The 27,059-nt window shown below is 35.8% G+C and overlaps 1 protein-coding gene across 4 annotated transcripts in view; it reads left to right on the top strand.

The window, feature by feature from the left end:
• Nucleotides 1-27,059, top strand: part of ALG5 (ALG5 dolichyl-phosphate beta-glucosyltransferase) — a 47,178-nt gene that overhangs the window by 9,985 nt on the left and 10,134 nt on the right. For 3 of the 4 annotated variants that reach the window (XM_058548038.1, XM_058548039.1, XM_058548041.1), the window contains exons 5-7: nucleotides 6,057-6,149; nucleotides 9,986-10,099; nucleotides 21,947-22,006. In XM_058548038.1, coding sequence (XP_058404021.1) covers nucleotides 6,057-6,149; nucleotides 9,986-10,099; nucleotides 21,947-22,006 — 267 coding nt within the window. The remainder of the gene's footprint in view (nucleotides 1-6,056; nucleotides 6,150-9,985; nucleotides 10,100-21,946; nucleotides 22,007-27,059) is intronic. The other variant, XM_058548040.1, reaches the window with a different exon arrangement.

The raw sequence follows: 27,059 nt of genomic DNA, 5'->3' as shown, positions 1-27,059 counted from the left end.
CATTACATAATGATAAAAGGGACACTCCACCAAGAAGACATATCACTTTTAAATATATATGAACCCAATACAGGAGCACCAAGGTACATAAAGCAACTATTAACAAACGTAAAAGGAGATATTAACATCAACACAATAGTAGGGGATCTTAACACCCCGCTCTCATCAATGGACAGATCATCCAGACAGAAAATAAATAAGGAAATAATGGACCTAAATGAAAAACTGGATGAGATGGACTTAATAGACATATACAGAGCACTCCATCCAAACACAGCAGATTACACATTCTTCTCAAGTGTGCATGGAACATTCTCAAGAATAGACCATATGTTGGGAAACAAGGCGTGCTTATATAAATTTAAGAAGATTGAAATTATAACAAGCATCTTTTCAGACCATAATGCCCACCTTAACAAACAAGAAAAAGCCTAAAAGCAACCTCAAACTACCCCTAACAGAATTAGAAAAAGAAGAACAAACAAAGCCTAAAGTCAGCAGAAGGAGGGAAATAATAAAAATCAGAGCAGAAATAAATGAAATTGAAATTAAAAAAAACAGTAGAAATGATCAATGTAACAAAGAGCTGGTTCTTTGAGAAGATAAACAAAATTGACAAACCCTTAGCCAGACTCACCAAGAAAAAAAAGACAGAAGGCTCAAATAAATAAAATTAGAAATAAAAAAGGAGAAATTACCACAGATACCACAGAAATACAAAAGATTGTAAGAGAATACTATGAAAAACTATAGTCCAACAAATTGGACAATCTAGAAGAAATAGATAAATTCCTAGACTCATACAACCTCCCAAAACGGAATCAAGAAGAAATAGAGAACCTGAATAGACCAATCACAGGTAAAGAGATTGAAACAGTAATCAAAAACCTCCCAAAAAATAAAAGTTCAGGACCAGATGGCTTCTCTGCAGAATTCTCTGCAGAATTTTACCAAACATTCAAAGAAGACTTAATACCTATCCTTCTCAAACTATTCCAAAAAACAGAGGAAGATGGAACACTTCCCAACACATTCTACGAGGCCAACATCACCCTGATACCAAAGCCAGGCAAAGACAATACTAAGAAGGAAAACTACAGACCAATACCCCTGATGAACATAGATGCAAAAATCCTCAACAAAATATTGGCAAACCGAATACAGCAATATGTTAAAAAGGTCATACACCATGATCAACAAAATATTGGCCAACCGAATACAGCAATACATTAAAAAGATCATATACCATGATCAAGTGGGATTCATACCAGGGACACAGGAATGGTTCAACATCCGCAAATCAATCAATGTGATGCACCACATTAACAAAAGAAGGAATAAAAACCGTATGATCATCTCAATAGATGCAGACAAGGCTTTTGACAAGATCCAACATCCATTGATGATAAAAACTGAACAAAATGGGTATAGGAGGAAAGTACCTTCACATAACAAAGGCTATATACGACAAACCCACAGCCAACATCATACTCAATGGGGAAAAACTGAAAGCCATTCCTCTGAGAGCAGGGACAAGACAAGGGTGCCCACTCTCGCCACTCCTGTTCAACACAGTATTGGAGGTTCTGGCCAGAGCAATTAGGCAAGCAAAAGGAATAAAAGGAATCCAAATAGGCAATGAAGAAGTGAAACTCTCGCTGTTGGCAGATGACATGATCTTAGATATAGAAAACTCTAAAGAATCCATTGGAAGGCCGGCCCCGTGGCTCAGTGCTTAAGTGCGCGCACTTCGCTACTGGTGGCCCGGGTTCGGATTCTGGACGCGCACCGACACACCGCTTCTCCGGCCATGCTGAGGCCACGTCCCACATACAGCAACTAGAAGGATGTGCAACTATGACATACAACTATCTACTGGGGCTTTGGGGGAAAAAAAAAAAGAATCCATTGGCAAACTATTAGAAATAATCAACAACTACAGCCAAGTGGCAGGGTACAAAATTAACTTACAGAAATCAGTTGCCTTTCTGTATACCAACAACGAACTAACAGAGAACTCAAGAAGACAATGCCATTTACTATTGCAACAAAAAGAATAAAATATCTAGGAGTGAATTTAACCAATGAAGTAAAAGATCTATACAATGAAAACTATAAAACATTGAGCGAAATCAATGATGACATAAAGAAATGGAAAAATATTTCATGCACTTGGATTGGAAGAATAAACATAGTTAAAATGTCCATACTACCTAAAGCAATCTATAGATTCAATACAATCCCAATCAGAATCCCAAGGACATTCTTCCCATAAATAGAACAAAGAATACCAACTAACATTCATATGGGGCAACAAAAGACCCCGTATAGCTGAAGAAATCCTGAAAAAGAAGAACAAGGCTGGAGACATCACAATCCCTGACTTCAAAACATACTACAAAGCGATAGTAATTAAAACAGCATGGTACTGGTACAAAAACAGACACACAGATCAATGGAACAGAATTGAAAGTCCAGAAATAAAACCTCATGTCTATGTGCAGCTAATCTTTGATAGAGGAGCTAAGGACATACAGTGGAGAAAGGAAAGTCTCTTCAATAAGTGGTGCTGGGAACACTGGACAGCCACTTGCAAAAGAATGAAAGTACACCACCTTCTTTCGCCATACACAAAAATTAACTCAAAATGGATCAAAGACCTGAAGGTGAGACCTGAAACTATAAAACTCCTGGAGGAAAATATAAGTAGTACACTACTCACCATCAGCCATAAAGGGATCTTCTTGAATTCCATGTCTACTCAGACAAGGGAAACAAAAGAAAAAATAAACAAGTGGGACTTCATCAGATTAAAGAGCTTCTACAAGGCAAATGAAACCAGGATCAAAATGAACAGGGAACCCACCAGCTGGGAAAAAATATTTGCAAACCGTATATCTGACAAGGGATTAATCTCCATAATATATAAAGAACTCACACAAATGAATAACAAAAAAAACAAACAAAAAATGGGCAGAGGAAATGAACAGACACTTCTCCAAAGAAGATATTCAGATGGCCAATAGGCACATGAAAAGATGCTCAACATCACTAGTCATCAGGGAAATGCAAATCAAAACCACACTAAGATACCACCTTACACCCGTTAGAATGGCTATAATCACCAAAACAAAAAGCAACAAATGCTGGAGAGGCTGTGGAGAAATGGGAGCCCTAATCCATTGCTGGTGGGAATGCAAACTGGTGCAGCCTCTATGGAAAACAGTATGGAGATTCCTCAAAAAATTAAAAATAGAAATACTTTATGATCCAGCTATCCCACTACTGGGTATCTACCCCACGAACCTGAAATCAACAATCCAAAGAGTCTTATGCACCCCTATGTTCATCGCAGCATTATTCACTATAGCCAAGACATAGAAGCAACCCAAGTGTCCCTTGACTGATGAATGGATAAAGAAAATGTGGTGTGTATATATATATATATATATATATATACACACACCATGGAATACTACTCAGCCATAAAGAAAGACAAAATCCTCCCATTTGCAGCAACATGGATGGACCTGGAGGGTATTATGTTAAGTGAAATAAGCCAGAAAGAGAAAGACAAACAGTGCATGATTTCACTCATATGTGGCAGATAAACCAACACACACATAGATAGAACTGTTTGGTGGTTCCCAGGGGGTGGGGGGTGGGCACAAGGGGTGGAGGGACACATTTATATGGTGACTGATAAACAATAATGTACAACAAAAATTTCACAATAAAAAAATACAAATAAATAAGAAGCTAGTTTTCTCCTATGTTGCATATTTATTTTCTGCCTGTTATGTGTCTCACTCTGTGAGGGATATGAGAAAAAATCTGGATATACTTCTTGTTCTTAGGAGTTTTAAACTTAGGAGGCAGAATTTTTGCACAAAATACAATATAAGAGTATTGCAGTTGTACAGTGATATTTATTATACTTTTAGATAATATAAGATACCAGAAAGGTAAGCACTCAGTATGAACTAAATTCACAAATGGTGGGCAAGCAGCAGCTGCTGCAGTGTCCAAAGGGCACACTGTAAAGCTTCAGTGTTCGTGCATTCCACACAGGAGTGGCTTCAACAATATTTGCTTTCGTCAAAGCTAGATAGCATCCCCTTTGGAACAAGCCTTTTATCCTAGCCTGGTAAAGTGTCTTTTGTTTCAGTTACTTGCACAGTGACTTCGTCTTTCTGATTTTGGAGTCTTGTGACGACTGTCAAGCTTTATGCCATTCCAGAGCAAACATCTACAACTCGAATGTTCTCTGAATACACATTCCCTGAGCCATTGACATGGGTCACAGGCTATGACTGGTGCTAAAATAACAAAGATGGAGACCTGTCTCTGCCTTCAATTGAGGAGTTCTCATCTAATACTGGAGACATGCACCAGATAAACGGAGCACAATGTGTTAGATATTTTTATCAGTTAGGTGCTATCTCATGAGGAGAGCTTAGGTAATAAAAGGCATTTTGTTATCTCATACACCAGGAAGTCTGGACGCCATTGTTTCAGGAGTTGGCTCAGCATTTGAACAATGCCAACTTGCCAGATCTCTGTCTTCTCGGTTCCTGCGTGCTTCCTCATAAGAAAATGGCCACCGCTCCAAATATCATGTGTCCGGAAGCAATAAGAGACAGCCAGGACATTAAGAGTTATCTTTGTGTGCCTCTCTCCATTTTAAGTGGAAATAAAAATCTTTACCAGAAGCCTCAACTCTCCAGCAGACCTCTGGTAGAGTTCATAAGCCAGAACTTGGTGACATGGCCACCCATGCTTGCAAGGGGGGCTGGGTAAGTACTTGGCAAAGAGGATTTAGACCAATCATGATTCATCTCCTACGGCTGCACACACTATAACTATGTAAGACTGGGGCTGTAATAACAAGGAAGAAGGAGGCATTGTTTGTTGGGTAGGCAGCTAACAGTGCCTACCACAGTGCTATACTAGGAGTGTGTACAAAGGATTATGGCTGCATTTGTTCATGGAGATTAATCAATTCCAGACTGTGTGTCAGGCAGTGGAAATATTAGTCTTTACCTTTAAGTAGCTCACAGCCTAGTGGGGAAGGTCTACAGTTACGTTATGTGATGAGTGAATGGGAAAATGCCTTAGGAGCACATATTATTATTAGAATTATACTTTTCCTCTGGGACAGGTGAGGATGGGCATGGAAGCCAGGAAAAAGAAACGGTTTTTGAGCTGCATCTTAAGCTGGCCTGACAGGAGGGCAAAACATCAGATGAGAATAACTTCACAACCGCCTGTGGAAATGAGTCGCAAAAGGAGAGGGTGCTGTTGATGGAGAGAGGTGAAGGAGAAAGGCAATGTGTAAAAGCAAAGGGCGTGAGCCGTGCCACAGTGAATTGAAGACTGAGTGAGTGATGAAGAGCTGCAGATAGCAACTACAGATCACCGTTTAGTGACTGATTATAAATCACAGAGTAATGGCAGTTGCTGAAGATAATAGTGAAGTCAAAGGAAAAGTTTTAGGATGCTGGAGTCTTGAGCACATTTGAGGCTGAGGAGCCAGCGGAGAGGAAGAGATTGAAGTTTCAGAAGAGGACAAATTTCGGCTTGGGTATCTGCTGAGAGAGGGGAATTTGGGTAAGAAGATTTGAGGGAAATGGTCCACGATACAAACAACCCCTCTGGGGAATAAGATCAGTTGCTGACAAGTAAATAAGTCATTAAGCAGTCCTGGGGGCCCGATCACAAATTTCTAACAGTTGGTTAGCACGTGGATTTTATTTTTTCTAGCAGCTCAGTAGCTTAGGTAGAGGAGTCAAGAGAGTTAAGAGACAGCGGCTGCCTCTTCTGCTGGTTCCTCTGCAAGAAAGTGAATTGTGACTTCAACCTACTGAGTCAGTGTCAGATCTTAGCACCAGGAATTTAACAACTCCCCTGGGCCACCAGAGTGTATGGTGGATATAATCTAGTCACAGGAAAAGGGCAACTGGAATAGCAGTGTTTAAGCCAAAGTGCGAAACCCAATTATGTTACTGTCTTGGAATCCAAGTTAATTTTTGTCTGACTTTTATATAATTTGACAGGTAGCTTTTAAATATTGCCAGAAATACGGAAGTGACAAAGTACGAGTGATAACACTGGTGAAGAATCGTGGAAAAGGCGGAGCTATTAGGATGGTAATACATATTTTCAACATTTTTATCTAAAACATAAAGATATTTTGAATAACTGCTTTTGCAGAGTATAGTACATGTGTGTCATTTCATAACTGAAATACCAGCGTTTCAAGTTAGTGACAAATTACATTTAATAATAACTTCATACATATTTGTATATATAATATACAAATATAATATATAAATATATATGTTTGTATATATAATATACAAATACAAATATATTTGTATATATAATATAATTTGTATATATAATTTGATCAAATCTAAAACTGTCATGCCATATCTATAACATACTGGGTGATTTGGAAAAATATGTTTATCTTAATCAAAATTTAAAATGTTACCATCTACCTCTGTGTCTTTGATATAGTTACTGGATAAAAGATTATGTGATTTTTTTGCAGTTTATAAAATGCTTTTGTGTATTAACTTTTACCTATATGAAGGTACTGTGCTAAGCATGGTAGCATGAACTAAGATAAACCTGCTGTGGGCTTATCCTGATGAAATTACAGTCTAATAGAAAAGGCGATTGTACTTATTAGAGAGCTACAGATGAAGTGCTATAGAAATTCCAAGAGAGAAGAGGTGGCTTTCAGCTGAGGCATATCAGGTAGGAATCGGGATACACTGAGAGAAAGACCAAAAGTCAAGATATGTGATAGAAAATCCAAAAAAGAGTGCCTTAAATGACTTAGAAGTTTACTTATTTATTTTGCCCCTCATAAAAAGAAGTCGACATATACGCAGTTCAGGGCTTATTCAACAACTCCATGGTGTCATCAGAAACCCCGGCTCCTACCTTTTCACTCCCTTTGCTTCACGCACACAGGTGACTCCTGGAGCACTAGCCATTGCATCCACATTCCAGACAGAAAGAAGGGCAGAGGGCAAAAGATGCATACCAGCTGGTTTGCCCCCTTTTAAAGAGCTTTACCAGAAGCTCCACCCATTGACCTACTGAAATCCCATTGGCTAGAACAGTGTTACAGGGCCAACCCTATTTCCAAGGAAGGCTGAGAAATGTTTTTTCTAACATTTTCATTCCTGACCAAATCAGGATTCCATTAGTAAGGAAGAAGGGAAGAATAAATATTGGGTAGGTAACTAGCCATCGCAGGCACATGAGGAAAACAGCGGACTTCACAAAGGAGATGTCACTGAAGCTAGGCCTCCAATGATGGTGAACACTGGTTTCTACTTGCTGATTGATTATTTTGAGCTGGACAGTAAATTAACCACTTCAACATAATTATCACATTTAATCTTCCTCCTGTTTTCTCATGAGTTAGGTCATATTATTTTTATTACATAGATAAGGGAAGTGAGGCATAGATAGGTAATGTAACTTATTCAAGATCACATAGATATTAAGAGGTAGATTCAAGATTTGGATTAGGTTAGTTTAACCCTGAAATCCATGCTCTTAAGCTTGCTGATACTGTATGGAGAAAAAGTTGAGAGAAGAGCATGCCCGTCAGTGAAGCAAGAAAAGAAAGAAGTAGGAACTCTTGGAATGTGTAATAGAAACAGTGACTTTGCTCTGACTGGGTCATGGGATATGCAAAAATATCATGGCGAGCTTTAAATTCATCCATTCGTTCATTTATTCAGCCAACATTCAAGTGCCTACTACATGCCAGGTGCTTTATTAGAGATACCAAGATGAAAGATAACCATCCTATCCTTAAGGATATCACAGTTTAGTAGTGCTGTAAATGCTCTAATAGAAGTATATCCAAAATGTTGGCACCACCCTCCATCTGGGAGGAGCAGCAAAGACTTCTCATAGGAGGTAAATTCTGCAGTGAGTCTTCAAGGAGGAGTAGGAATTATCCAGGCAAAAGTTGGGGCAGGGAGCTTGCAGAGGAGGAACATGACTAAAGGCATAGCAGTGTGAAAGAAAGTGCCACAATAAAGGAACTGCTAGTGGTACATGTGGCTTGACTGTATAGAGATAAGGTTAGAAGGGCAGGTGGGTTCAGATCATGAACTTTAGGCAAAGGACTTGTACACTTTTACCATTGACAGAGTGACAGCAGCCCGCGCAGTGGTATAGGCAAGGTGCAGAGAGTATTTATTTGGATTATGATGGTGACATAACAGAAGAGGAGAGGACAAGGTGTTAAAAATGAGGTAGAATTGTATCAGGTGATCGGGAAGAGGAGGAATGAGTTACAACGGTCTTGGTAACTGAGAAGATGATGATATTATTAATAAAAGGAATGAAACACTGGAGGAGAAACTGGTTTAAATGACAATATGTTTAGTTGAGTTTGAGCCCTGTTAAGTTTGAGGTACCAAGTAGTGATACCCAGAATAGCCTGGTAGAGAGGGTGTGAGTGAGTCATCCACACACATCAGATGATAGTTGAAGCCATTAAATTGGCAAGGAAGAGGGTATAGAGCAAAAGGAGAGCCAGGAATCAAGCCTTGGAGAAATGAGGCACGTGAGGAGGAAGAAAAATCAGAGAAAGAGCAGTCAGAGAGGATAGGGTATGATTGTATGGACAAGAATGGGCGCCGCTAACAGAGACTACCTTTTCAAGAAGTTTGGGCTGAAGTGAAGGCCATCAGTGGTAGAATGGGAGAGCAGCAGGCATTAAAGAACCTGCTTAAAAAAAAGAAAGATGAGGTGGCTTAAACAGGTTTGCAGGCCAAAGGCAATTTTCCATTAATGCTGAGTAATAACCTCTAGTTCACCCTTGTCATGTATCATTGAAATAGTGCTTTCCTTTCTTTTTTTCTATTTCAAACTCATAGCTAGAGATTTTGTCTCTCAGAATGTTTTCTCTTTTCTAAAACTTCATATATGTTATTCAGATGTTAAATATAACATTTTTATTTCTGTTTTTTCCCCCATATTCTAAATGGGTATTATAAAAGACATCACAGATTCTAATGACTGGGCTTACACTGTAGAATTAATGATCAGATTTCTGTCTACATTTATACATATCTTATCTATATTCACACTGTTGAGTGATAGCAAAGCTATATTCTACTGTATTAAACCATAAAAATATTTACACTTAAGAAACAATAAATTGACTCAAATGTACCATGAAATTAAGAGTTGATATATAGTTTATTTCTGTGTGAAATATACACCATATTTTGTGCAAATACAGCCTTATTTTGCACAAAAGACCAACAGTTCAAAATTGAGTGGCATAATTTTGCCAAGTGTCAGAAACCTCAAATAACATAAAATAGTATTTGAATATATCCCTACTTCCTAAATTTTAGTAACATCCATATTTCTTTATTCAATAATTAATTTAAAATACTTTAGACTCCACAATAAAGAATACTCAAGATCTATCATCTTATGATGCATTTCACAGCAAATCTGTATATTTGTTCAATCTGTCCATAAATATGTCCTTATATGCTGCTCTAAGTAGCCCCAGATCGCTTTAAGCACCATGATATATATGCAATTTATATAGTACATATATATAATATATATATCATACATATGTCATTTATACAAAATGTATATATCATGTATATCACAGGTATTTTATTTTTTTATTCTTATTGATGTAGAATATCTTTAATTTGTCCAAATTATTTTCTTATCTTGATATTTTCCAAGGTATTAGTAGTACGACCTCATGAAGTTTGTAAAATCGTGAAATAGGCATTAGATACATTTGGAAAGATCTTATCAATGTCATTTGTTTTCAGTGAACTGTGGCCTCCTCCTGCCGTCAAATACCTAATATTTCGAGCTTAGATATTTTAAGTAAAGCAGAGTAAACTGATATGTCATTGAATTTAACGTTAATTTTAAGCAGCTTTCTTCTAATTAAAATTTTTAAATACAGGGTATATTCAGTTCTCGAGGAGAAAAGATCCTTATGGCAGATGCTGATGGAGCTACAAAGTTTCCGGATGTTGAGAAATTAGAAAAGGGACTGAATGGTCTACAGCCTTGGCCTGTGAGTATAGGAATATAGTTTAAATTATATTCAATCAAGAATGTAGGGGGTCTAAAGTAAAATTAAAATGGAGTTTACCTGTAAGTTTTAAATTACCTATAAGTTACCTAAAACTTACCTCTAAGTTTTAAATTTTTTTTTTCTTTGGTGTGAAATTCCTGTATGCAGTCACACAGAAGAGCTAATCATTTTGTTACAGACATTCACTGATTTTCTGAGATTCACTTCACAATCACTTATTTAATCTTCTGGCCATCTCTTTTGATTTTTAATTGCTTCTACCAAAGTTTTAATATTTATCATGTATATTTAGCTAAGACTTTTATTTAAAGTCATAGACTGAGACTTCCAGGTAAAGATGTGAAATGAAACTGGGTCACAGAATCTTGTTTTTGATCAAACAAACAAACAAAAACACAAGCAGCAACCACTCAAAAAAGATTATGTGCAACTTATGCTATCACTTCAAGAAGTGGAGGTTGAGGGCCGGCCCCGTGGCTTAGCGGTTAAGTGTGCGCGCTCCGCTGCTGGCAGCCCGGGTTCGGATCCCGGGTGCGCACCGACGCACCGCTTCTCCGGCCATGCTGAGGCCGTGTCCCACATACAGCAACTAGAAGGATGTGCAGCTATGACATACAACTATCTACTGGGGCTTTGGGGGAAAAAAAAATAAAATAAAATAAAATTATACATAAAAAAAAAGAGAGAAGTGGAGGTTGACTTTCACTCGGTATAATGCATTTGAGATTCATCCATATTGCTGTGTGTATCAATAATTTGTTCCATTTAATTGCCAAGTGTGGGTATACCACAGCTTGTTTATCCATTCAACTGTTGAAGGAGATTTGGGCTGTTTCCAGCTGTTGGCAGTTACAAATAATACCAGTACCGTTGTGCATCACTTAACGATGGGGATACATTCTGAGAAATTCGTCGTTAGGCAATTTCATCATTGTGAAAACATCCATCGAGTGTGCTTAAACAAACCTAGAAGATATAGCCTACTACACACCTAGGCTATATGGTACTAATCTCATGGGACCACCATTGTATATGGAGTCCGTTGTTGACCAAAATGTCATTATGGAGTACATGACTGTATCAACATTCATGTAAAAAAAAAAAGTGGAGATTGAGGAAAGAAAGAAAATCCTGGTGCCGTTCCCATAAAGATACTTAGAGAAAGAAGATGAATTTGCCAAATTCTGAGCTTTTTACCAAATACTCCCAGTCTGGAAAGAATCAGACTGAAGGAGTGAGTAAGCACCCTTGGACGACATCAGACAATACATAGTATCCCAGGATTTCAGCAGAAGCAAGAAAAATTGCTGAGGCTCACCATTTTCAGGGCTTCAAGCTAAATTTGGGGCACAGATCCGGATGATTAGATCCATTCCTCAGTGGAATGTACCCTTGTACAGGAAACGACAACATCTCACAGCAGCAAGGAACCCAAGTAACCCAACAGAGCTAGATAGAGCTCAAGAAATAAATGGCAACTACAGCAACATATTACTCCAAAAAAACGAATTAAAGTTTCATACAAAAGAAAGATAAACCCTATCTGAAAGCCAATGTAATCCAAAGAAAACGATAAAATTACATGAGAATATTTTTGCTAAAGAAGTAATGATTAATGAAAATAAGAATTCAGCAACACGGGCATTTGAAGCTGAGATGACAAAATAATAAAATGATATTAAAAGAGAAATTACAGAACTAAGGAAACACATTGAGTGCCAAAATAAGATCCATAAATAGGACTATCCATGAATGAAATAGACTTAATTTAGAACTGTTTATTATTATTATATATTTGTTAAAATAATCCCTGTTCATTATAGCAAAAACCAAATAAAAAAGTAAAACACACATACAAAACCTAATAAAGCAAAACCCAGAAAACTTAATATTACAAAAACTCATATCCTACTTCCTAGAAATCAGTATCTCTTAATTTAATTTCATGGTTTGTGAAGTATTATTTCTCCCTCCACCATCACCCACTCCCCCTTTCTTTCCAGCAGTTTTTCTTTAAAGATACTAAATGAGTTAATTAATATAATTCTTAAAATATTTAGTTCTGAAAATATCCCTTTTACCTGTGCTATTCAAAACAGTAGCTACTAGCTCTGTGTGGCCTATTTAAATTTAAATAAAATAAAATTTCAGTTCCTCAGTCTCACTGGCCACATTTCATATACTTGTGGCTTGTAGCTCCCTTACTGGCTAACACAGACTTAGAACATTTCCATCATCACAGAGAGTTCTGTTGGACAGTGCTGCCTTATACTGTATAATACAGAATTATTGTTGGCTATGTTTCATGTTCACTCTTACTAAAAATGTATGTCTTCTTCCACCTCTTACTAAATCATGATAAACTAGAAGAAAAATCCAACTGATGAAGCTGTTGGGTTTGATTTCCTAGTTCTCCCCAAAGAACCCACAGAGACTTGATCAGTGTTTCTCCTGCATTATCCCTGTAGCTTGGGGAGCCATGAGTGGGAGGAAGGGTGGAAGGTGTCAAATTGTTGGCAGCTGACTTTATGTCATTCTCTACTAGGGCAAAGAGAAATTAAATGGTTTAGCCAAAATTAGGAGGTGAACCAAACAATAAACAGGAAAATCATCTGATCCTTCCTCTTGTGAATCCAGTTCCCTTTATACTACTCTGAAAAGGAAAGGAGTTCTGATGTCATCTTTTTTTCTTATCGTAATTCAATTTACTGCATTGTTACTGTAAATAATGAGCTTTAAAGAACTAACGCATCTGATTATGATTAAGCTGTTAATTCACAGCCTTGGTCTATGGCACCTCAAGGTATGCCTAATTATTTAAGAGGATCACAACTCTCTTGAATTAATTTGAACTCAGTTCGTTAAGAATTTTTATCAATATGCATCATATAACACTTTTTGGAGGAGTTGGAAAGGAGGCAGATAAATGATAGGTAATTAAAGTTCCAAATTCATAGTCTTTGGATCAACCCAATGAAAATTATTTTTGAATCAGGACCTCTGTCTACTCATGATTCTGACAAAGCTTATAAACAGTCATCACTCTCAGAAAACTTATACTCTGAAGCTAACGTGCATAGACGAGTTAGAAAGAAACTTTTTAATTATCTAATTCAGGTGTTGGCAAACTTTTTCTGTAAGGGGCCATATAGTAAATATTTTCAACTTTAAAGCCATATATTTTCAACTTTAAAGCCATACAATCTCTGTTGCAACTACTCAACTCTGTGGTTGTAGCACAAATACATAAATGAATGACCATGCCTCTGTTCCAATAAAATTTTATTTATAAAAACAAGCAGCAGGCCAGATTTGGGCCCTGGGCTGTGGTTTGCAGACCCTTGATCTAATTTAATCATTTATTCAGTATTGGAAACTTTTCATAACTACCAAGTGATCTTTCAGTGTCTGCTTGCATAGCTGTAGTGATGCCCAAGCAGCCCATCCATCTCAACTCAGCTATAAAGTTCCTCTTTATATTGAATGCAAATCTGTCTCCTTTTAATCACCCCCTTTGGTTGGTTCTAGTTTTTCTAGTTCCAGTTTTTAAACAGCTTATTTCTTTTTCTTATCATCCTGGTCATCTTCCACTGAAGATGCTTCAGTTGGTATGGATCTGGTTACCACGTTACATTGTGACCTCATGCAGCCAACTCTTTTTCATGTGTTGCCATTAAACCTTGTCTCCACATCCTTATACTGGTATCGTTGTTATTTTTATTTCTGTGTTTCTTTTGCTTTGTTTTGTTTAGGAGGGAAAGTATGGCTCTTTATTTATCCCTATTAAACCTCAGCATGTTCAATTTCAGTTTCTCAAGGTGTAGGTTCTTATTCTATCTTTAATGTAATTGCTATTCCCTTCTCAATTCATTTAAGCCACAAATTCGATAAGCATACCTTGCATAGACTCCCTTCAGCCCTAATAAAAACTGACTAGAATAGTTCTGAAAACAATGACACGGGAACATGGGTTTCAAAGTAATCAAGTGCCATAATGACTACACGACTGACTCACTAGATGGCAGTAGTTCACTTAAATGTCTTACGGTATCAATGGCTTCTAATATTTTCTTTCTTCTCAGCTGATTTTATTTTTAATTGCAACAAAAAAGAAATTTCCTGCTACTTCTTACTTGTATTTCCTCTTAGAGTAACCAGGTCATAGATTCGGGTCTGATTATTCTTATATCATGAACTTAGAAAAATTGCCTATAATTCCTTCTCTGAAGATAATTGTTCTTTTAAGATTTTAAACTAAATGTACGTAATTTAAGTAGAGCTTTGTATGGTAAACAAATAGATATTTACCTATTTCCAAATATTTTATTTGTATTATCTTTTTTAAGTGCAAAGCTTTCCTCCCAGCCTTTCGAGTTCCTAACTAGTAATTCTACCTCTTTTAATAAAAATATGGTTGATTTTACAGTAATTTTTCTAAGTAAAGCATATGATGATCACTTGTTTAGTGATTTAACTTCGAAATAGAGTCAAAAATCCCCGAACAAGCAACATAGATGACAAAAAGTCTGTACTCCATAATCATAGAGTAATTCCTCAGGCTATGACTTGGATCTTAAATTCTCATTTAGACATAGTTCCAACAAGCTTAGTTTTTAGTTTTTTAAGTCCACAAATGATTAAAGGTAATGGATATGGAAGAGATATGGAGTAAAATTACATTAAGAAAAACTATGGGAAACAAATATTAACCACACACACTCACACCCTGTACGTTCCTTTGTCTTCAATATAGTAATCCTTGGCCAAGTACTGTTTTGGTACACCAACATTTCATATGTGTATGCATGGTTTGGTTGTTCCTTAAACAAAAGAATAACAATTACTGCTTCCTTTTTTTTGGACCATGTGGGCAGGTCTAAGAGCCTAGTGTATTTGTTTCACCCTCTCAATACGTGGGTAAATGACCAGGCTTCCAAAAGAGATCCCTTAATTTCCCAAATCATTCGTTTTAAAGCCCAGGCAGTTACACAAGCATTTTGCTGAAATCTTTGTGAAAATAAAACAAAGGAGAATACGAAAATTAAAAAGGCAGTCTTGGAAATGTAAAAAGTGGTAGACTGTACACAATAAAAATTTTAGGAGAGTCTGTCTCAGCAGATCACAGTCTGTTTCCCAAAGCTTTGAAGGACAAGGGCTGCCTATCAGAGCAGGTGTTTAATGCCAACAGACCTAGTTTGAAAGTGGATATCTCAGAACAGGGAACAGCACACTTTTTCTGTAAAGGGCAGAGAGCGAACACTTCAGGCTTTGTGGACCACGTATGGTCTCTGCTGCAGTATTCTTCTTCTTTTGACAACCCTGTAGCCCATTCTTGGTGCATAGGCCATCCGAAAACAGGCAGCAGACGGGCTTTGGCCCACAGGCCGGAGTTACTGCCCTTGTTCTAGAAGATTAAAACCTTGACTTTAACAACCATGATGTTTGCTAACCACAGAAATTTTCATAAATTTAATATCCTCGTGATTGTCAGGAGAAAATACTCTTAATTTAAAAGGCAGGAAAGTAATAGGGCACCTTTCATCAAATAAAAGGAAGAAAAAGAACAAGTGTTGCCAAATTTATCTGTTGTCTCTGCAGATTGATACAATATTTTTTTAGAACGACTTGGAAATATGAATCAAAAGCTTTAAATAATTCACATCTGTTGACCCAGTAATGCATGTCCGTTGACCCAACTTTGAGAAATTTAAGTAAATAATTAAGAATGTGTATAAAAATAAATTTTCAAGGATTTTTGCTTATTTGTTTTTTATATAGCAGTGTTTTTAAATAAGAGGAAAAAACTAGAAACAATTTAAAATGTCCGATATTAAGTTACACTAGTTAAATTCATTATTATATAGGATGGCTATTCATTATACATAATTAAGTGAAAATAGCAAATTTTACACATCTGGATATATATGGATAAATCTATCTTATATATAAAATAATGTGTTAACATCAGTTGTCTCTGGATGGTAGAATTATGGGTATCTTTCCAAATTTTTTTTTAGATTAATTTTATTGTTTGTTTTTAACAATGGGCCTATATTACTTTTGAGGAAAAAAGGGGGGAGATGATTTTTTTTAATCAAAACTTTATTTTTTAATAAATAAAAATTTTTCTTAACTCAGTACTTTGCTTCACATGCTGAGTTTTCCATTTCTGCCCATATTGGATGAATATCGCTAATTTTACTATCTGACTTAAAGTAATTTCTAAAGTTTTTCAACTTTGTTTCTATATGTCTACCTTATTTGGAGTCATTTTTGTCTTTTGGAGTGCCTGTGCCAATTTCCATTTCCATTTCAGTATGTTTCTTAACTTTGGATGTGGAGTTGAAATAGACCTAGTTTAAAATTCCTTGCAAACTTGGGCAAGTTAATCCATCCACCTCACTTTCCTCATCTCTGACATAAGGACAATGCACCCAAGTTCATAATCCTGAGGTAATAATTAAAATTAGAAAAATGTATGTCGAGTGTTTAGCATGTGTTCAGCACTCAGCAACCATTACCTCTAATTATTAACATTAGTCTGTGATTGATTTTCAGAACTAATTCTAATGTTGCTGTTTATAATTGTTAATGTAAATTGGATTTGCCTAGTTCTTCTAGTCTATTCCTTCTCTCCAATGAATTCTGAGAAAACACTTAACTAAAGAAGTATTAGGAAAGAGAGATTCTGATTAAGCATTTCTTTCTAGAATACCATGCAGTACCACTTTCTCCACTTTTAAAAGCCAACTGTCCACATGAAAAGATGTTCAACATCACTAATCATTAGGGAAATGCAAATCAAAACAACACTAAGATACCACCTCACGCCCGTTAGAATGGGTATAATCACCAAGACAAAAAACAACAAGTGTTGGAGAGGATGTGGAGAAACAGGAACCCTCATACACACCTGGTGGGAATGCAAACTGGTGCAGCCTCTATGGAAACCGGTATAGAGATTCCTCAAAGAATTAAAAATAGAGATGCCCTATGACCCAGCCATCCCACTACTGGGAATCTATCCAACGAACCTGAAATCAACAATCCAAAGAGGCTTATGCACCCCTATGTTCATTGCAGCATTATTCACCATAGCCAAGAAGTGGAAGCAACCTAAGTGTCCCCCGACTGACAATTGGATTAAGAAAATGTGATATATATATACAATGGAATACTACTCAGCCATAAAAAAAGACAAAATCGTCCCATTTGCAACAACATGGATGGGCCTGGAGCGTATTATGTTAAGTGAAATAAGCCAGAAAGAGAAAGACAAACACTGCATGATCTCACTCATATGTGGAATATAAGCCAACAAATGGACAGAAAAAACTGTACTGTGGTTACCAGGGGCAGTGGGGGTGGGGGGTGGGCACAAGGGGTGAAGGGAGTCATATATATGGTGATGGACAAACAAAAATGCACAACCCAAAATTTCACAATGTTAAAAACCATTAAAACATCAATAAAAAAAAAAAGCCAACTGTCATAGTAACTAAAATATTAATTTTTTAAAAACCATGAGAAATTCACCTATACTCTGAAAGAAGCTTAAAAGAAAGAGACTCCATGTCTACATGCATTTTCTAATATGGACAGTTTTTAAAACAAGAATATCCTTCATTCCAGAAGAACAGCTAACTGTTCTAAAAGCTATTTAGATGAATCCCACCTGACATTGAGATCAGTATCAGGGATTCAGTTCTTACATCAGAACTCCAGTTATACAAAACCCTCTTAAAAGCTTTTAGAGACTTATGCTGAAAGAAAAGGAGATTTTAAATGAAAGCCTTTGTTTTTGATTTGTTTTTAGGTTAATTAAATGATATTTTAACTTTACTCAGTCTCTGAAAGGTAGAAGGATGTCCTTTTTTATCTGTTGCTCAGTGATGTTACTGTTCTTTTTGGATTCAAAGTTAAAGCTTATTTGTCCTATACTATCTGAACTTTTAACGTGGTTCTTCTCTAGGAAAACCCTTCTCTCCCTCCTTCAGCAAAGTACCTCTGCCAGGAAAAGAAAGGAAGAAATTATTCTACTATGAAATAGTAAGCAAAGTATATAACAGATAATTTCCAAAAGAAAATGTAGATGACTAACAAAAATTCCTCAGAAATTTACTTTTTTATTAAAAAAAAAAAGGAAATTAGAGATGTGTGGTTTTATTTTCCCATTAGCAAATTAGCAAACTGAAATAAGAATAATTAGAACCAGCAAGAATTTGATGAAATAGTCATCAGACCAGTTAGTGGGAGTGTAAAGAGCCTTTTAAAGAATAATTTGTCCCATAGACATTAAAAACATTCATAGTTTTAACTTAGTATTCTACTTCTATGATTTTCTGCAAAGAAAGCAATCCAAAATACAGTTAGAGTTTTATATTCAAAGATGTTCTTTTAGGCACCTTTATAATAACATGAAATTAGAAATGGTAATCTATACGGTGAAATATTATATTATCCTTACAATGAACACAAAAAAGAAGACAGACATGCAACACTACTATGACAAGTTCTTGAAAAATAAACCTGAATCTTATCAAGCCTCCAACTCTGACAACCAGTTTACAGGAAATACAGAGGACAGAGGTACATGTTAAACATCACCGGGGGAGTGCAATCAGCAAAATCCAAAACCTGGGAAGCTCTATAAGACAAATTACATGGTTTCTTTAACAAATAAATTATAAGAAAAAAATTTTAAAGAGGTAAGAGGAGCCCATGGATAAAAGAAATACCAATCAATTTGTATGGATTTTATTTGGCTCTTGATTCAAACAAACTGAAAACATTTATGAGATAATTGGGCAAATTTAAAAACTGACTATATTTGATGGTGTTAAGGAATTATTATTAATATTTTCAGTATTATAGTGGTACTATAATTGAAATATATCAATTTATAATATATGATGCTTAGAATTTGTTTCAAAATAATCCCAGGTTGGGTGGGGTGGTAGTGAGGGGCTTTAGAAGAAGTGAGATTGGCAGTTGGCCCTGTGTTCATAATTGTTCAATCCAGGTGACAGGGACATGGGGGCTTTATTTTCTTATTCTCTCTACTTTTGTGTATGTTTGAAAATACCCATAATAAAAAGTTCAAAAACAAGGAACTTGAATATAAGAAATTTTTAGGTTATTTTAAATGAAAAAGAGCATGATGTACATGAGTAAATTTCAGCTATGGGTTTTTAGATGCAAAGAAAAAAAGAAATATACAAAATGTTATCAGTGGTTGCTTTTAGGTAGTGAGATTATACATGACTTCTCTCTTTATAATCAAGTTTTATCATATATATGTAAATTTATTTGCTTTCCAATTTTTTTTACAATGAGCACTTTTTAATTTTATTTATTTTGGTGAATGGTTCAAAATTCAAATAGTATAAAAAAATATATAGCGCAACTAGCTCCACCATTCATTTCTCAGTCACCCAATTACTCCTAGAAGTAGCTAGTGTTATCCTTTTCTTATATATCCATCTGGACGTTTGTATATGTATTCTTTATTTAGACTTTTTTTTTTTTTTTGAGGAAGATTGGCCCTGCGGTAACATCTATTGCCAATCTTCCTCTTTTTTTTTTCCTTTTTTCTCCCCAGAGCCCCAGTATATAGTTGTATATCATAGTTGTAGTGTTGTAGCTCTTCTGTGTGGGACACCGCCTCAGCATGGCTTGATGAGCAGTGAGTTGGTCCACACCCAGTATCCAAACCAGCAAACCCCGGGCCGCCGAAGCTGAACGTGCAAACTTAACCGCTGTGCCACCGGGCCGGCCCCTATGTATTCTCTATTTAAAAATGCAAATCGTAACACTATACACTGTTCTGTTGTTTCCATTTAACAATATATCTTGGAGATTAAGCCATACACACATCAAAGTGCTTGCTCATTCTTTCACAGCTTCATAGCTAGTCCCTTTGGATGGACATACAAGTTTGCTGCTTCAAACAATGAAATGATTAACCTTGCATGAATGTCATACACAGATGCAAGTTTATTTTTAGGAAGAATTCCTAGTTGTGGAATCGTGGAATTGTGGAATTGCTAGGTCAAATTATATGTATATTTGTAATTCTGATAACAGTTTTCAAATTGCTGTCCATATAGAGTGTGTAGGCACAATATGGTAAAAACTTATAGGTTTTATTTATATTGCTCTTGGCATAAGGGTGACTGAGGATCTTTTCAGTTGTAAGAGCTATTTTCACTTCCTCTTTTGTGAACTCTCTGTTCATAGCCTTTGCCTCTTTTCCAGCTGAGTTGTTGAGTACTTTTTTAATAATTTGTAGGAGCACTTTGTGCACTTTGGACATTAGCCTTTTGTCTGTAATATAAATTATCAATATTTTCCCCCAATTTATTTGTCTTTTAATTTTTAATATGGTTGGATTTTTGTTGTTTTGCCACGCAACAATTTTTTTATTGTCATTTATTTATGTACTTGTGCCTTCCTTGAGATCAAATTATTTCTATTTTACACTTAAATCTTTGATGTATCTGAAATATATCCTTGTCAGTGTGAGGCTTGGTTTCCAAATGGCTACCAAGATGCCCCACAGCATTTATTAGTTCATCTTTTTACCACTGATTTAAAAAGTCATCTTTATCGTATTCTAAGTACCCACATGTTTTGAGTGTCTGTGTTTCTGGCCATTCCATTCTGGCCTATGGATTTATCTATTTACATTCCAGTACGTTTTTAATTATTGTAGCTTTATAATATATTTTTAAATCCTCTGGAGCTAGTCCTCCTTCCTCACTCTTAGAATTTTCCTAGCTCTTCTTGGTTCTTTATTTGTCAATATTAACTTTCAAATCAGCTTGTCTAGTTCAATGAGAAATTAGTTTGGTATTTCTATTGGTATGGCCTTAATTTAAAGATTAACTTAGGGAGCATTGATTTTTTTTAATGCTGTCTTCACATACTCTCATCCATAATCACGGTATGCCCCTCTATATGTTTTATTGTTTTGTTTCCCTTGGTAGCATTTACATGTTTCCTTTATTTAGATCTTGCTACATTTCTTGTAAAGTTTACTTCTAGATTTTTCTTTTTTATTGATGTTGTAAATGCTGTCTTTTTTTCCATTTTATCTTCTGATTATTGTTTGTACATATGAAGGCTAAAATATTATATATATATTCATTTTGTGCCCAGTTATCTTTTCAGATTCTCTTATTGTTTGTAGTAGTTTTCTGTTGATATTCTTAGATTTTCCAGAATGTGATGATTATATATAAAATCATACTATCTACAGATAATCCTTTTCTTTCTAATACTATTAATTTTTCTTTCTAAAAAATTGTACTTATATTGATACAGTATTTTATTTTATTTTATTTTTTTTAATAATTTTATTTATTTATTTTCCCCCCAAAGCCCCAGTAGATAGTTGTACGTCACAGTTGCACATCCTTCTAGTTGCTGTGTGTGGGACGCGGCCTCAGCATGGCCGAAGAAGCGGTGCGTCAGTGCTCGCCCGGGATCCGAACCCGGGCCGCCAGCAGTGGAGCGTGTGCACTTAACCACTAAGCCACGGGGCCAGCCCTGATACAGTATTTTAAATCAGAAAAGTCATTTAAATATATGAATTTTGAAGTAATACATGCCCCTTATATTTAGCCCTAAATAGTGTCCTCTTAGTAAGTACAATTAGGCTTCTTGAAGCTGTACCTATTCTGAACTCCTCAATAAACCTTTAATGATATTTAATGTTACTTTTTTAACAAATCAGTTTCTTAAAAATGAGATATTCACATTGAAAATAAATATTTTTATTAATGATACTTAAACAATGAAAAATTATTTCTTTTTTTTCCTCAGGATCAAATGGCTATTGCATGTGGATCTCGAGCTCATTTGGAGAAAGAATCAATTGCTCAGGTGAGGCTTTCATTAACTGGCATGGATCAGCAGTTTTTTCCTTGTTCACATGTACATCAGTACACAATAAGCCATACTTAATCTTGTAAAACTGAGGCACCTTTCAAAAGAAAAGAAAATAATTTTTTTAATTTTGGAAAGTTTATAAAGAATTGGCACATTTAGGAATTGATTTTTTTTTAATGAGTAGACAGAAGGATGTAAACTTCACTTTGACTTAGGATGCAAGCAGCTCTTTTTAATTTTTTTTTTTTTTAAGACAGAGTCCCCATTCAGTTATAATATATGACATACTTTTCTAAATGATGCATTTTTGAACCTATTAACAGCCTTTAGTTTTTCTCATATTGGCACACAGAAGTACTATATTTTGAGTTTCATTCAAAGTTTAAAATTTTTTTTAACTTTATTCCTCTTAGAAAAGCACTGTACCTTAAAATTTGACAAGTTGTAACTGCCCTTTTTAGGATTTTTTAAAAACAAATCACTGAAGACATTAAATTCTTTATTTTACAATTTGCAGATTAGGCTAGAAAAGCTGGAGTAACTTGAAGGAAAAAATATATTAAGGAATTATTCTATGTAATTTTTTTTATTTTAATCATTTTTTCACTTAAAATTGTCGATCTAGTGTAACAAGCCCAGTAATTGTCCTTTATATTCTTAACAGTTCATCTACTAGAGTGGTCAAGTAGTTCGAGAATAAAGCTGTATTTTTCAGTGCAAGGTCAAAATTATTTGGTGAGTTTTTTTTCAAAATGCATATTTCTAGGTCAGTTCCAGACACACTGAATCAGACTCTAGGCATGGGACCAAGAGTCTGCATTTTTAACAGTTTCCCAGGTCACCCTTATGCATACCAGAGTTTGAGAACCAGTGGCATAAAAGATTGAAACTTTTTCTCAATGATTCTGAAATAAGGTATGAAGAAACTCTAATTTTTTTCCAACATATACTGATGGCAGTCATAAAACCTCTTAAGGATTATGCTCAAACGTGGAAACCTAGACTCCTTTTTTTTTAAGAAATAAATTATTTTAACATCTTGAGCATCTAGCCCAGTATTCTACATCCCTGTGGACTCACGTTAGTATTTGAAAAAGGTTAATCCATTAACCATAGAGAATATCATACTCCTAGAAATTTAAAACTGAAAGAGAGTTTAGAGATTAGCTAATCCAACTTCATCACTTTACTGATACACGAGGGATAAGGAAAGGAAAAGTGTATGTCCAAGAGGTTCAGCATATTATTTATAATAATACTAGAAACTATAAAATACTAAATTCCAACACTTTGATATTTCCCCTGGATGAAATGTCATGCAGCCAATAAAACACATGATAATGGAGACTACATAATAACATGAGAAAATACCTAAATTATTAGGTTGTATGAAAAAAAAAGTATGATATTGTAAATACAGTATAATTGTGTAAAAATATCTATGCAAACAAAAACATGTAATGAAAATAGACTGATATTAATTTAATGGTTTGGTAAGTAAATTTTTTTCCTTTTTTCAAAAAATATATTAATAGAGAAAAAAAGGATAATCTACTTGGTGAAGGAAAAAAAGATAGATTGGAGAAATAGGAAGCAATAATTAGGAAGCTATTGAAGTAATCTAGGCAAGAGATAGTTTGGCCCTGTATTTATTGTTGGTGGCAGTAGAAAGAAACTATTTTGTTCTTTGGTTTTGTTTTTAACGGTGTAAATTCTTTTCACATAGAACATCCATTAGTTGAAAACTCTTTTAATTTTTCTTAGAATAGTATTTAAATGAGACTGTGCTATAGTCTGTCTTCTTTTACCTATAAGTTTTTAGTTATGGATTTATATAGTATGTATAAACTTTATACTATGTAGTTTATTTATTTATTTTTTAATTTTTATTTATTTATTTTTCCCCCAAAGCCCCAGTAGATAGTTGTATGTCATAGCTGCACATCCTTCTGGTTGCTGTATGTGGGACGTGGCCTCAGCATGGCTGGAGAAGCAGTGCGCTGGTGCACACCGGGATCCAAACCCCAGGCAGCCAGTAGCGGAGCACGCGCACTTAACCGCTAAGCCACGGGGCCGGCCCTATACTATGTAGTTTATAGTATTGCTTTTAGCCAGAGATCAGGGGATCCGTCCCAGGATCTGCATGTTTATAATTTATCTTGTTATCCATCCATCAATTCCTCCATCTCTAAAACTTAGTGATTGATTTAGTGCTTTTGGACGCCACAGAGTTGGCTGCTACTCTGTAGGAAGAAAGGATAAACTGATCTACTGACTAGAGACCAGCAGTTGTCTATTGCAGATGCTCAGCAGGCTTGTAGTTCAAGTCCAGATAATTCTCGTAGAGCTTTACTTGTCTAATAGAAGCTCTTTTCCAAGAGGCAACACATCCATCTGCCACGTGTCCAAGAAACTGCAGTGTAGCCTTCCATTTCTGAGCCACTCAGGTTTGCTCTTAATGTTCTTGCATGGTGATCAATCTGTGGACAGTGAAAAAATTATAAAAGAATTAATTAATCAAGATAGTAGGGCCGGCCCCGTGGCTTAGCGGTTAAGTGCGCGCGCTCCGCTGCTGGCGGCCCGGGATTCAGATCCTAGGCGAGCACCAACGAACGCACCGCTTCTCCCGCCATGCTGAGGCCGCGTCCCACGTACAGCAACTAGAAGGATGTTAAACTGTGATGGACAACTACCTAGTGGTGCTTTGGGGGGAAAAAAAAAATAGTAAACAGCAACCTCAATAGCTTAACTCCATAGTTTTCAGACTTACCTTTCCTAAATACCTTTATACACATTTTCAGTTAATTATACCATCTGTTCTACTGCTCTCTTGGAAGACAAACATGATATAGCACCAGTGGAGTCTTTTAGCATCCTTAAATTTGTTCATGTTCCCATGTGTTCTGTATAACAGTTATAACAATGATGTTTATATTGTCTGGGTATTCTTGAATTGATCATTTTTAAAGGATTTAAAATAGAGTCTATTACCATTTATTTGATGTCTTCAGATTTTCTTTGAAGAGTCTTTTCTTAAGTCTTGGGACTTCTTTGAACTTCCCGATTTTAAGATAATGAAATTACCAGTCAGCTTTAAATTTCACCTGAATTCTTTGTTTACATTTCATAAAGATTAGAGAGATTGTTGTTAATATTGAAGTAGTGAATGTCTTTTTCCTTCATATTTTTTTTTTTAATAATTTTATTTATTTTTCCCCCCAAAGCCCCAGTAGATAATTGTATGTCATAGCTGCACATCCTTCTAGTTGCTGTATGTGGGACGCAGCCTCAGCATGGCCGGAGAAGCGGTGCGTCAGTGCGCGCCTGGGATCCGAACCCGGGCCGCCGGCAGCGGAGCACGCGCACTTAACCGCTAAGCCACGGGGCCGGCCCTTCCTTCATATTTTTAAATGTCTACTTCAGAAATTCATATAATGCTCCTCTATGACTTTGTTAGCTTCATTTAACTAAATAAGTCTATCCTATAATAATATATTTTTAGACGTCTTCTAAATTTTTAGGTTTTCTGCCAAGTTCTCAAAATTAAAGAAAGATCCTCTTGTTTGTAGTTTATCTTGTCATGCTTTTAAATGTCGGAAATCAAATAAGTTAAGGTCTTCATGTGAACTCCACATGTTTCTGGTTTTTCAAAAATAACTATTATCCTAAAACAAACAAAAATCTTCTATTAATATCCAAGCAAAAGCAGTTATGAATATTTTCATTTGGTAACTAGTAAGCTCACCTAAATCATGTTAAAAATCATTCAAGGAGAATAGTTTATAGGTATTATATTTCTACCTTTTAATTTTTATTTTTCTATCTTTCAATTTCTATTTGTTCCTTTCCTAAGCATAAATATTCTTTTGGAGGTTTAATCAGTCAACCAGTATTTATTGGAAGTATTTTTTTTGGAAGGCACTGAGCAAGCTGTTGTGAGATTTCCAAAGTATTTTAAAATGAGGTTTCTGCCCTATCTACTTAGAGAGGTAAGACATATTCATCAAAACATAACTAATGGGGGCCGGCCCGGTGGCGCAAGCGGTTAAGTGCGCGCGCTCCGCTGTGGCGGCCCGGGGTTCGCTGGTTCGGATCCCGGGCGCGCACCGACGCAATGCTTGGCAAGCCATGCTGTGGCGGCGTCCCATATAAAGTGGAGGAAGATGGGCACAGATGTTAGCCCAGGGCCGTCTTCCTCAGCAGAAAAAGAGGAGGATTGGCAGATGTTAGCACAGGGCTGATCTCCTCACAAAAAAAAAAAAAAAAAACATAACTAATGATTCTAGATAATAAATAAGAAGTGCTAGATGCTTTCAAAAAGTTTGTTTTACATACTTTATAGAGAAGTATTTTATTCTTCCTTTCCTTCCTGCCTTTTTTAATACACAAGTGAAATTGTGGTCAGGAGACTAAAGTGAGCTTTCAGGCTTTCTTCCTTGATTAAAAATGTTTATTGAGTTTCTGTTACTTCCTGTGCCAAACACTTGGCTAAAGGCTTTAATGTTATCTCATTTAATCCTTACAATAACTTTATGAGTTAGGCATTTTCGTTCCCATTTTATAAATGAGGAAAGTGGGACTTAGAGAGTTGAAGTAACTTGCTCAAGGTCACCCTATTAATTATTAATGGAGACAAGATTCAAATATAGGTCTGCTCAGGTCAGTAGCTTTTTCTACTATGTCATGTGATCACTGGTCAGTCACGGTTCTCTACAGTGATGATTGAAAAAGCCATGTGAATGAAGAACGATACTAAAGATTACAATTATGAAAAGCAAAAGCCAAAAGGAGGAAGGGACCTTTATTTAATAGTATGAGATATTAAATGTTCTACACAGACTCTTAATAGGTTCCTTATGTGCATACGTAATGTATCATTCCATGCGTCTATTACCTTAATTATAGAAAATTTTAAGAGATTCCTATCTTTTTTTAATCCTAAAAATGGAAGTTTTGAGTACAATGATAATGATCTATTATTCTTATGTTTTAAAGTTTGTTTGCAATGTTTAATGAATAATGGAATATTAGGTCCTGTTACTACTAA

Source organism: Diceros bicornis, chromosome 9 (assembly GCF_020826845.1).
Source record: "Diceros bicornis minor isolate mBicDic1 chromosome 9, mDicBic1.mat.cur, whole genome shotgun sequence".
NCBI lineage: Eukaryota > Metazoa > Chordata > Mammalia > Perissodactyla > Rhinocerotidae > Diceros > Diceros bicornis.
This window is presented reverse-complemented; position numbering and strand designations above follow the sequence as displayed.